The sequence below is a fragment of the Sciurus vulgaris genome, assembly GCF_902686455.1.
Source record: "Sciurus vulgaris genome assembly, chromosome: X".
In the NCBI taxonomy this organism is placed as follows: domain Eukaryota; kingdom Metazoa; phylum Chordata; class Mammalia; order Rodentia; family Sciuridae; genus Sciurus; species Sciurus vulgaris.
The window spans coordinates 57,983,726-57,996,753 of record NC_136471.1 but is presented as its reverse complement, the minus strand read 5'-3'; the positions used below and the strand labels follow the sequence as shown (position 1 = coordinate 57,996,753).

At 32.0% G+C, this 13,028-nt stretch overlaps 1 protein-coding gene across 2 annotated transcripts in view; it reads left to right on the top strand.

The window, feature by feature from the left end:
* The window catches only part of PCDH11X (protocadherin 11 X-linked), a 739,590-nt gene that overhangs the window by 335,612 nt on the left and 390,950 nt on the right, over positions 1-13,028 (top strand). For both annotated transcript variants that reach the window (XM_079123016.1, XM_079123015.1), the window contains one exon: positions 10,265-10,345. In XM_079123016.1, the coding sequence (XP_078979142.1) occupies positions 10,265-10,345 (81 nt within the window). The remainder of the gene's footprint in view (positions 1-10,264; positions 10,346-13,028) is intronic.

The window sequence follows — 13,028 nt, the reverse complement described above, 5'->3', positions numbered from 1 at the left end:
CCTTTTTGTGCCTTATGATACAAATCTTGATTTCAGTTAACATACCTGTAATGAAATAGAACCATTTCCACTTCCTGCCTCATGCTTGAGTCCAATGTTTTGATACTTGGAAATAAAAAGGCAAATGATTCTTTAGTTCTTGACTTGTAATAGATTTTTAGAAAATAAAGTTAACTCATTTTTATAGCAAGCAATTCTCTGACAAACCTTTTTGCATGCATTTTGTGTTTGTATTGGAAAACGGGATAAATCTTTAACTCCATGATTGCATTCTCTTTAAGTAATTACTATATTGTTCTGATATCTGAATGATGGGAAGTTAGAGTTAACAGATTATTTAATTGTGATTCATAGTTAAGGGAAGACCTGTTCAACATTAGGAGCTACCAATATAGATTTTAGTATGTAACTAAAAGAAAAATTTATCATTACATATTCCTTCAAGCAAGATTATAGACTGTGATTGTGATATTTTGTGCATGTATGTTCTCATGAATCTGAAAGGTTATAGTCCATCTTTACCAAAGTTTGGGATGGAGGTGATGAATAATTTTTTCAGTACTAAAAAGCATTTTGAGAAATTGTCTGCCACCAACCTTACCTCTGCTCTAACATTTTATAAAAATTGGGTAAATGTATAACAGTTATTTCTGACTCATAAATTTAGGCATGTATTTTATGTATTCATAGCCACCTTCAAAGATATAACCTTTCAAGATATTAGCCCAGGTGCTTCTTACATAGTGTATTTTTGGGAATTTATGGTAACAACAATGACAAAATAATTACAATGAAAATAAGACTCAATGAAGTTTATATTATGTGTGTGTTTGTGTGTGTGCATTCATCTTTATTTGGGTCTAGTTTTTTAAAAACATTGATGCCATTAGTTTGAAGTATGTGTGTCTACTTTGAGTAGTAATTTTAGATCACTCTCAGAAAGATATAAGTAAGAAATATTCTAATGAGCAAGCATTCAAATTTTTTTAAGGTAATTTACTGATAACCTTTGAAAAGCTTGCTGTTTAAAATAGAGAAGTTCCAATGATCTGATGCTGAGTAAACTAATTGATTTACCTTATCTACTCATAACTCTGCATTCTTTATTGAATATTTGAAGCCCATAACTTATTACAGTTTCATTTTCATGGCATACATCTTAATTGAATTTCAATAGGAATATTTAAATATGAAAATACATAAAGAACCATGGTTTGCACTGCTATTTTTTGTTCATTCTTGTGCTAATAAGAATATTTATTTTAAAATTTTAGTAAACTTAAATAATGTAAGAATTAGAGAGTGATTTCTCCTTGAAATAAAATTCATGAACTCAAAATAAATAAAAATCACCTGAGAAATAAATCTTATAGAGTTTTCCAGTTATGTCTGTGATAGTTACAATTTCTCCCAGGTACCCTAGGGAAAGTTACCTTATAGAGATATGAACATTTTGTCTTGCTATCTAGATCTGGAGGCTTATCAGAATAAGTGCTCTTTATAGAAACATTAAGAAAGAGCTTTTGCAATGTAAAAATTTCAACATGTCTGGATAATCTGTGTGAAAAGCATTGTTCTTCTATGCTTCTATGGATGACCTCTTTGCACAGAATGATAGCTTTATCCTTTTTCACATCATTATGTTTGCTGGGGGAAAATCCCGCTGTGCTACATCATAATAACATGTAATCTTCTTGCTCATTTTAGCTGAGGTTTAAGGAGACTCTGTTTGTAGAAGCTGTTCTTTAAAGCCTGATCTACAATTTTTCAGAATCTCTCTAGCAGAAGAGCAGGAGGCATAAGAGGGATACAACCATTAAAACTCTTAAATGAAGATTAGTTTCAAGTTTTACAATCCGGTACCAAAACATCTGGCATATCTCATGTCAGGTTTTGTGAAACCTCAGAGCTTTCTAAGTGTTAATTTATCCCCCTTCTATAACATTTCCCCTTCTCTACGTGCACACACACACAAACACACACGCACACACACACACTTGACTTGATGATTAAGATAGAAGATCTAATCAAGTGCTCCAAGCTTGTTTCATTTTTCACCAGGTAATTTGTTATCCTTGAAGACAATTTCAAAATAGCTTTTGGCAGAACTATTGGAATTCTTACGGATAAATGAATATATTCCTCCCAAATTATTTCTCTCTTTCCCCACATTTCTCTTGGGTCTAACTACATTCAAAAGGGAGATAAGTGTTTCATTGTGCTGCCAAACCACTTCACAGGGACTCAGATAAGTCTGGAAAATATTGGACAAGATCATGGAATAATCCAATTTTATTTTCCTTAAGACCTCATCATGGTAGCTTTGATGATGGCAGTTATCCCAGAAAAAAAGTCTTAAATTGTAGTTTTTTTTCCTTTCTTTCTTTCTTTCTTTTTTTTGTTTTATTAACCTGGTGTTAAATAATTTCTCCACATTTCATCCTTGGGTATCAAATTGTACTTTTTGTTTAGAAATCCATGTCTTTTCTTTTTTTGATAACAGGGATTGAACCCAGTGGTGCTTAACCACATCACCCACCCTATCTAATATTTTATTTAGAGACAGGGTCTCACTGAGTTGCTTTAGGACCTCGCTAAGTTGCTGAAGCTGGCTGTTAACTCAATATCCTCCTGCTTCAGCTTTCCAAACCCCTGGGATTACAGTGCTCTGCCACCACGACTGGCTAGAAAACTATGTTCTGACAATAATCTGAAAGAAAAATAAAGCAACAACAAATTCCCTCACCAAAAAAAAAAAAAAAAAAAAGCAAAAAAACATGCAAACAATAAAGAAGGTCTAATCATAGGGTGTAGGTGTTTCAGATTCACAATGCCCTGTTTATGCCAGAATGCTAATAATGGTAGTTTTGCATGTCTCTTTAATTCTGACAAATGTGTGCCAGTTGCCCTGTGGACAGGAAACATTGGTAAATTTGTATTTTCTGGTCTGGCTACGCAAACAAAACCAATGACAAATTTTCAGTTTGCGAGTTTTTATGGGAACATGTTACTTCGTGCAGCTTAATAGGAATGCGTAAAGCTGTCATATTTCTTCAATTATACAGTAATTTTAGGAGACTATCTTAAGTATACTTGAAATGTTAAGCCAAGTACCAAATAACAAACTCCAATTTTAAATTTATCCATTCCCATATCTCTCCTACTTGACCCCACCCAAAATTTTTCATTGATATTTTAAGCAAATTTACCTGCTGTTTTCAATATTTTATCCAGCTAATGCATTTTAAACTTTCAATGGTCAATTTGAACTTAAATTTATTTTTATTATAAGCTTCCAAGACTTTGATTCCTATTTGTTCTCAAATTCTGAAGTTTTGAGGAAATTGTCAAGCTTGTAATACAACTTTTCTTGGAATGTCAACTAAATTTACAAACTGCCTTATATTTACCTGAGAATTGTGTTTCAAGATAGAAAACAATGATAAATATTTGAGGTGAAAGATATGCTAATCACCCTGATTTATCAAAATGCAATGTATACATGTGTTGAAACATCACCCTGTATTTCACAAACATGCACAGTTATTATGTGTCAATTGTAAATGAAATTTTAAAATGATAAATTTATAATAAAGAGTTTTCCCTTAACTAGAAGTTACATAATAATTGGAAAAATGTAAAAAAAAGATAATGTCTACCTTTTCTATTCATTCTTTCCTTCTTTACCTACCACATTACTGGGCTATTTATTGTAGCAGCAGTGAATTTTAAGTTTTTAGATATACAATAACACCAATGTAAAAACTGAAATTACTAATCTCAAAATTTTTGATTTGCTTCCTAATACCTAACTGATGATAATTAAGAGTGAGTAAGATCAGAAGATTGTGGGGTCTTTATCCTCCGTAGGCAGAACTACTCATGGCCTTTCTATTCTATTCAAGTGATAGTTTTACTTAGAAGAGAGTGAGGGGTGGGCACCACATGCTCCCTGCATCTAGATAACTTATGCTTCATGTTGTTAGTGAAGATATAGCCATAATACTGCTTATCAAGAAGATAATCATAATGCGCCAAACATTTTGTAGTAACTTAGCTGCACACAGTAATTTTATAAGGCTTATACTATCGTATTCAATTCACAGATGATGAAATTGAGAGTCATCTTAAGTAACTTGAGAGATTTCATAAAACTAGTAGACTGAAGAGTCAGATGAAGAATCCAAAGGTCCTACTTTTTTCTTTGTTGCACAATATTGTTGAATTGATTTTAATCTTTTACAAATACCTATCTTTTCCTCCTTAGATATTGTCTACCCTCTCAGACGAGAATAAGAAAGTTATGACAAGAAGACTTTAAGAAACACTAAGCATATTAGGAACTAATGAAGATTTTCTTCCTTTTTAAGGAAATTATTGGAGTACATTCACTGCAATTAGAAAACATACTTTGTAATATTTTATGAATAACAAAATTTGATATTGTATTGAGGCTTTTAATGGAAATCACTTAACTCTATGTGTCATGTACAATGATAAGTAAATTAGACATAGTATTTGTAATTTTTGGCATACTTTTGATGGATATTATTGTCATAGAAAGACCCTTGAATTATTATAAGCTAAGTAAATGAGAATGAGAGAAATTTTCTCTAAATGTAATCATTTAGAAACACCACCCACATACTTACATGCTTTTAGTTAATTTTATGATTTGTATATGAGGTGTCCTCCCCCAAACTCCTGTGTTAATACAATGATATTCAGAGGTGAAATGATTGTATCCTGAGAGCTGACATGAAATCAGTCCAACTTAATTTGAATGGATTTACCGAGTGGGAACTGTGGGCAGGTGGGTTGTGAGTGGAGGAGGTTTTGTCTGGAGGATGTGGGTCCCTGAGGGCATGTCCAGTAAGGGTTTATCTTCTCTGTAGCCTCTTCACTCCTTTGCTCTTTCTCTGGTACATAGCCAGCCATGAATGGAGCAACACTTTTCCACCACACCATTCCGCCATGAAGTTCTGTCTTCCCTTAGGCCAAGAGGAATTGATTCAGCACCACCATGGGCTGAACCTCAGAAACCATGAGCCAAATAATCTTTTCCAATCTTAAGTTGTTTTTGGTCACAGTGACAAACCTTACTAGCACAACATATATCACAGTGCTAGATATTCCATAGGATTCTCCAGAAAATGCCTCGTATGCTGGTTTGAGAAGATTTATTTTCCCTATCATGTCAATATGTCAACTATAAGACAATAAAATAGCAGTAATCTATCAGTTAAACTCACTTCTGGTTTTTGGCATCTAAAATAAAGTGATGACTGAGATAATTTAAAATGTCACATCTATGTAAAAACCTGAGATTCCTGGGATGTGTATGATTACTTAGAAAACGGCATCATACGCATTCTACTGGAAAACCTGCCACATTTGTGAAAGAAATGTGATTTTTTAATACATTGAGACTTCTCTGAATTCTCTGCTAGTTTTTGAAACAGTAATGTAACGTTGAGACTGTAATCTAAAGTATCATGATCTTTATTCTGATAATGATTTTCTTATCATTAGTTTTGAGTGGCAATAAAATTTACAAGTAAGAAAAAAAAGTTCGCATTCCACATTTCTTCTTAAAATGACCACAAAATTAATCTGGGTACACCTGATCCAGTATCTTTGAAATTAGTCAGATTGAGGAATGTAGTTCATGAATCATATCACTAAGGCTCAGATTCTGTGAGACATTGTCAGGAAAACAATTGAGAAGAACAACAAGAAGGACCTGCCAGATTTAGAAAGTTTGATTGAAGTATCTTGCTTCATAAGCTTTTTTTGCAAGGCAGTTATACTTTGGGAAATGCATTTTACTCTTTTAGGTCACCCTAACAGTCTCTTACCATTTTCCTGAAAGACTAAATCTTTTGGCAGTTAACTATGTTTTCCCCTATGTATCACAAATGCTATATCACTGTATTTATTTTGAGCTAAAAATTCAAATCCCCGTGAATGGAAATTTGGCTTAAATTTTCCATACGTCTTGCCTTAGAAAAAAATGAGGGCAATTTCTTAGAATTTGGGGCATTTACTCTCAATCAGTACACTTTATGAGCCTTCCTCTTTCCACATTCTCCACAAATAAAATTCAAACAGATTAAAGACAATTTCTATATTTTGAAATTACAAGATCCTGAAAAGTGAAGTAATATAAATGAACACCTTTCCTTTCATGTATATCTATTTCTTTAGGCCAACAGGGTATCATTGATGAAACAATGTATTCATGCTTAAAAGAGTTAATGCAATTTTAAACAGGATAAAATTCCCTTTCAATGTCTAAACTATGAACTAGTAAACTCTAACCTAGAAATAAAAATGCAATCCAACATCTATCCCTCTTTCTCTTTGAAATATTATTTTTATTATTAGCAATAATGCCCCTGACACTTTTTAAAATTCTGTAAGATCATTGGTATGAGGCACTTCTCACTTTTTGGCACTGAGCACCATCTTAATATGAACTGGATTAAAATGAGGCTTAAATCTACAAAGACTGTGATTATTATAAAGCACTTTACTCTTTTCCTGACAGCTTGACACCTAATTCCATAAAAGGGAAGATATAGCCTGGTTCAGTATGTGGTACATATGAAGAAACTGAAATGTGTATCTGCATTTTATTTCTCAGGTGTCACTGATCAACCATATTTCATTTTCTTAAAACACTTAAACATAAATGTATTTGAACAATAACATTTCTAGAAATTGCAATTTCTCTCACTTGCATTATAGCGAATCCTCAGAAGTTCTGTAAGTTGAAAGCATTCTATGAGACAATTCCCTAGTTTTTAATTCTTAGAGATGAGAGGCTCTGGTGAGAGGGGAGGAGGGATGGGAAGAACATTGGCAGGAGTAGGGGCATGATTTTACCATTAAGTTGCTATTGTGCATAAAATAAATCTCAATAAACTTTCTATTATTTTAATGTTAAAGCAAATTATTCAGTATACTATATTTCGTTGCCAAAGTTAAATTGACAAGGTGTATTCACATAGTTTTGAACTTTTAGCCACCTAAAATGCCATCCACGCCTAATACAACGGACATTTAAATACAGCATTATGTATTTGACAGAGGACAAATCAGACAGACATTGAACTGCTCACAGTTGACAGAGCATGTTTAAATCAGATGCTTAAAATGTGCATACAAAAGATAACTCAAAAAGACTTGCATTATTAAAAAAAAAGTTAAATGAAAGTCCTGAGGCCAGTTCTAACCAGAAACTTCCATAGCCTACTACATGCTGCTCAAGCACATCTGAGTGTTTCTACTTTGCTTCCTGTATTAGTATAAACTCAATGGTTCATTTTGCAAGTCCAGAAGATGTGCTTCATTCATTGTTACATACATTTGTTCCCCATTCTGCTGCATCTCTTTGGCATTTCTGTCCCCCAGGACACCTGGACACCTACTGTTTCTCTATGCCTTAGACCATTTACTCTCTGCCAAAAGAGGCTGCCATATGTTTTATCCACTGCATCCAAAGTCTATCAGATTTTACTTATTTGGAGAATTATCCATTAACGACAGTTACTACTCTTTCTTCTCTTCTTCCCTTGTTCAGGGGTCAGAAATATTTTTCTTTAAAGTGCCAGAGGTATTTATTTATAAAACAAGAGAGGAAGTGAATTTATACACAATATTTATTAATTAAAATCAAATAACAATTGTAATGAAGTATAATTTTGAGGCAATACAGGTCTGTTATGTAAGTCAATGGACTTGTATACCTCATCACTGAAAATATTTTCTCACACCGAAGGGTACTGCTAAATTCTAATATCAATCCAGGAGCATGTGATTTTAGTTTAATATAAATGTATGTATCACTTAAAAGGTATTTGAAAAATTGTACTAGATTATTTTTTCTTGATTTTTCCACTTAGCATAACATTACATTGAGGATTAATAATTTTCAAATAAAGGTCAGGTAAATCTCTTAAGTTTTAGTTTTGTCACAACTCATATCAAATTTGTATGAGGATGTAGATATTCCTTTTTTTTTTTTTTTAACTTTGACAACCCTGGAATATATAAAGTAACTTGATACGACTTGATTTGGAGAACTTGTCAATGATTTTACTGAACTGTAAGTTTCACATATAAGCACTGTTTTATCTTGTGATATATAAGTTGATTTATTAAATGACATCAAGTATGTGCAAATTTTATTTCCCGAAGCAATTCAATGTTTTGTAATAATAGTTGAGGATGTTTCTTCTCATTTAGTAAAATTGCTGTCTTGGACTTGAATTCAAAATATCCCCATAAAATTTTGTTGATGTTAAGCAATCCAGCACTTATTTGGGAGGGCAAGTCAGGATATTCAATTTGTAATTTTGATAAGTTAATAGATTGACAGGAATTTGGTTAACAAAGTAAATGAAATTCACTCTTGATCCTATATATTGACTAGTACGAGATAGAATAAAATATTTCCCCACAAAGTATGTTGATGTTTAATGCAGTAAGTAACCATAGATTTGAAGACCTTATATTTTCACAAGCTTTCTTTTGTTAAACTAAACTTCTTTTTGTTCAACACATATTTTACCAACCATCAGTCATAAAACTTCCTAGCACATCCCACTTCAGTTATTATTGACTTTTTTGTTTTCTCAACATCTTTGAAAATGTTCTTGCCTGTTCTTCTCCATGCAAACTATTCATTGAGGCTAATTCTTTAGTTGGATCAAATTTGGCACTTCCTTCCTCACACAAAGAGCAACTGTTCATTTTTGGTAACATCTTTTAACTCATGAAGAAACAAGGAAGCCTATTCTAAATCATTTGCCCTTGTTTTTTAAAGCCACAATTGTAGTTATAATTGAAGTTCTCGGCTTTTTGAATTACTATATTTGCCAAAAGACTAACCTAAAGTTTGTTTTCTCTGAACACATTTCTTAAGCTTCTGTAAGCAAACACAATTTAATTCACTCACCATCAAAAGTGACTTTCTTTGTTTGACTAACAAGTGGGCCTTTCAGAATTTAATTTTGGTCACAGCCTAATTTTTATTACTATTTTATTTTTGTGAAGAAATTCTGCTCTGATGAGATATTTTATTTTAACTTTCTAATTTTTCTGACTTGCTTTAGTGTGAGTTTTGATATTTCAATAAGTGCTTAGTCTGCTAATGTCAATTTGTACAGTATCTCTTTTGCACTCCTGCATTGCCATCACATAGTAAACATGATTTCCCTTTTAATTTGATAAGAAATTAATTCTTGCTCAATTGCTTTTAAATTGTGATGTTCCAAATATGATGTTTTCTTCTTTTCTTGTTTTGACATGATGGGCATGTACTGGTAATAAATGTAAAGAAATAAACTGCCATGGTAATACATGAAGTTCTCAAAACCCTGTCAAGTAATAGTTACATCACTTCAATTTTTAGTGCTCTAAACAACAATACGAAAACATGAGAGTGTTAACATAAGGACTTTGACACAACTTCTCAACTCTCTATTTTAGCACCAAAACATGCAGTAGTCACTGAATTAGATTCTCTCAGCCTCTTTGAAAAATATCTTCTTTTTATGGATCAAATAACTTTTTACCAAACCTCTTCCTACATAATCCCAAAATTTCATAGAGAGAAAATATGCATTATATATATTCACTATATTAAAAAGAGAAAATATTCTATGTCCTGAGGGAAAGATATTAAATGTGGTACAGGTATCATCTTTTCAAGATGTTAGTCATTGTTCTGGGTTGGTAAATTTGCTTCTGTGAATTAGTTGATAGATCCTTGGTGTTTATTACATATATTAAATACCTTTATATGCACATTGCAAACTTGTGTTGTGGTAGCACACAGGATAGATTTTAGTTTGAGATGATGGTGCATTCACAAACATAGCTCTTAAGGCCACTAAATTGTAAAACTATTGTTCTAAAATTCTCTCTACCTTAAACTTCATCTACTTAAATATTTTAAATTGTCTTCCACAACTTTGTCCATATGCTTAATTGAACACTAATATGTAACTCTAGAAAATAACCTCCATGAGAAAAAGGATTTCATTTCTTTGTTAAATTCTTTTATTTTTTAGTATCTACAGCTGTGCCTGGCACATTTTAACCCTCAATTACCTGTTTGCTGAATAGATAAACTATGATGTCTTAGAAATGGTAATTTACTCAAGCAGAATATTATCTATGTATAATGCTTGTGTGAAATGTATTTTTAACTTTTATCATAAGACTTAAAAATACTTATCCCCCCCTCTTTCTAAAGCCAATGAAGGAGGTTGTAAGATCTCGCACCCCCATGAAAGAGTCAGCAACTGTGGAAATCTGGACTCATCCTCAACCACAGGTATGAATGAGCCATTACTTTTGATATTTCCTCCCTATTTCTTATGTAAAGTACATACTTTCCCTCTGAAGGTTCAATATTTGAATCTGCTGAAAGAGACTGGCAATAGCTCATCAGAATAAATAGCATGCAAATGTATTAATGTATTACTTATGTGCATAGGTGCCATACAAAATATGAAAACTCAAAGAAGGGCCAGATAGTTGAGCCTTAAATACTTTCTTCATAGGGAAAGGGACATGAGGAAGTGTACACAATTTTAGACAGGTAGTAAATACTTTTTGTAGGAGAAATGAATGAGTCCCAAGGACAGACAAAGTTCCTCTGAATTATGGGGGAGGTGGGACAAATTACGATAAAGTGAGAGACAGAACTACAGTACCAACAGAGGTTTTTTTGTTTTGTTTTGTTTTGTTTCCAAATATAGTCTTTCAGAAGGTGGTCTTTGAAAAATACTTGTTTTATTTAGCTTAAATAGGTATAGACATAGCTGGGTGTGCTGGTCCATGCCTGTAATCTCAGTGACTCAGGAGGCTGAGGCAGGTGGTTTGATAATAAAAATAGTATATTTAGTTTATTTGTTGGATCAGTTACAAGTTTTCCTCTTAAAAAAATCTATTAAATGATTGTCTCTTTTGCCAATATTTAGGACAGTTCTAGTATAATGGATTGAAGCAAATCAAGAAATTTTTTTTTAATATGACAAATTTAGGGCTTAGCAAAATAAAGAACAATTTATTTTATGTTAATTAGGCAAGTATGAGTGAAATCTCAGTAAAACAAATTAGGGAAAATGAATTTGAATTTTTTTAAATCAAGATATGAAGTAGTTTTAAGGAACCTACTTTTATCCCTTTCAATCAAGACATCCCAAAATATGACTAATAAATACATTCAAAATTATTTTCCTAATAAAGTCTCTAAGAGTACTTTAAAAAACTAATGTGAGGAGACCAATATCTAAATATTTCTATGTCATTTGGTATTCTGTGTTTGGTTAATTTACTGTTGTTATGTTAATATGGTAAAAGTCCTGAATCTGATACCTTGGGTTCCATAAATTGTTTTCCATTCAGTTATTTTCAAATATCATTGTTTGGGGCTGATGCTGTGACTGACTCACTGGTAGAACACTTGACTAGCACATGTGAGTCAGTGGGTACAATCCTCAGCTCCACATAAAAAAATAAAATAATAAAATAAAGGTATTGCGTCCATCTATAACTAAAAATACTAAAAAGTTAGTTTGTTACAAGGGAAATAAATTCAGAAAATTCTGTTACATAGAGATCTACAGTAGTAAAATGGAAAGAGAATCAAATTGTTTATTTATTATTTTATGTGTGCTTCTGAAATTCATAAAAACCACATGTTCTACAATCATCACATCCTACAGTATTTCACATAGTTAATTTATGCTCTTTGGGAAGAGTTGTAGAATTAATTTATAGACTGTGGGAAGAAACAATTTCATAAAGGTAAATTACAACATAGTATCTGTCCAAATTATCATGTTTTAAATTATTGAATCTGAATTTGTTGTTTTGTCAAATTTTTATATTCATATATTCAGATTTTCATATCTTGCACCTCTGATTTTACCTCAAGAAAATTGGTGAAGAAATAAAATGCAATGTGAACCATGATATAATGACTATCTACGTATGTATCCAGAACTCCTCTCATAGGTTCACCCTCGGTTTATTGACTCCTTGATTAAAAATAAACTGAGCCTTTAGAGGTTTAGAAGAAAAATATACAATATATATTTATTTTGATATTTTTTTTTACAGTGTCAGAGCTTCAGACTTTCTGGGTAAATAATGTACCCGAGCTACGTCCTAAGCCTTACACAATTTTACAGTATACAACTTAAGATCCCAAAATTTGACCTACCGGTATGACAAGCATATAACTGTGATAATTACTTAGAAGTCAGATGGAATTAAACATTGTTATGTAACATTTGTCTTTCATGAACAAGATACTCTATCAGTAATATTTTGTTTAATCAAGTACATACTACTGATTGCATTTTACTAAATGAAGTGGCATATAATTTACTAATTTCTTACCAATTACTGATTTTTCTTTCATTTTAACCAAGTTAAAATCTCCATAGAGAAAAATGGGTGCCTACATAGTGGTTTCTTTTTGCTTGAGGCTCTTTTATTTCATAAGTCTTTTAAGCATCCAACAGCCTTGATTGTCCTTACTGCCTGAGGCTTTAATTGTAACTTAACATGCAACATAAAAAAAAAAAAAACCAAAAAAGTTAAGCTAAGCCATAGAGTGGTAAGTACATTACATGTATAGTATTACTATGCAAAAGGTTCAGATAGGAACTTTTCAACCTTGTTTTTGATAAATATTGTGCTTTTATTGTGCTTGCCTCAGAAAGGTTTAAAGAAAATATTTGTTTTATGATTGAGTTTTTATGGTTTCTTATGAATTATCTCATCTTCAAAAAGATATTCTTTACTCATTTGGGAGATTTAAAAAGCCAAATTTCTGAGAAAATTGAGTGCATTATGAAAATTCTTTCCATTTTTCCATCGAAATGTTTAAATTCTTTGATAATACCCTCTTCAACCATTCAGATGTATCTAATTAGAATCCATGATACAGGTAGTGACTTTGTCAATTTACTTTTTAAAACATGGGAAAGTGCTACAATTGTGTC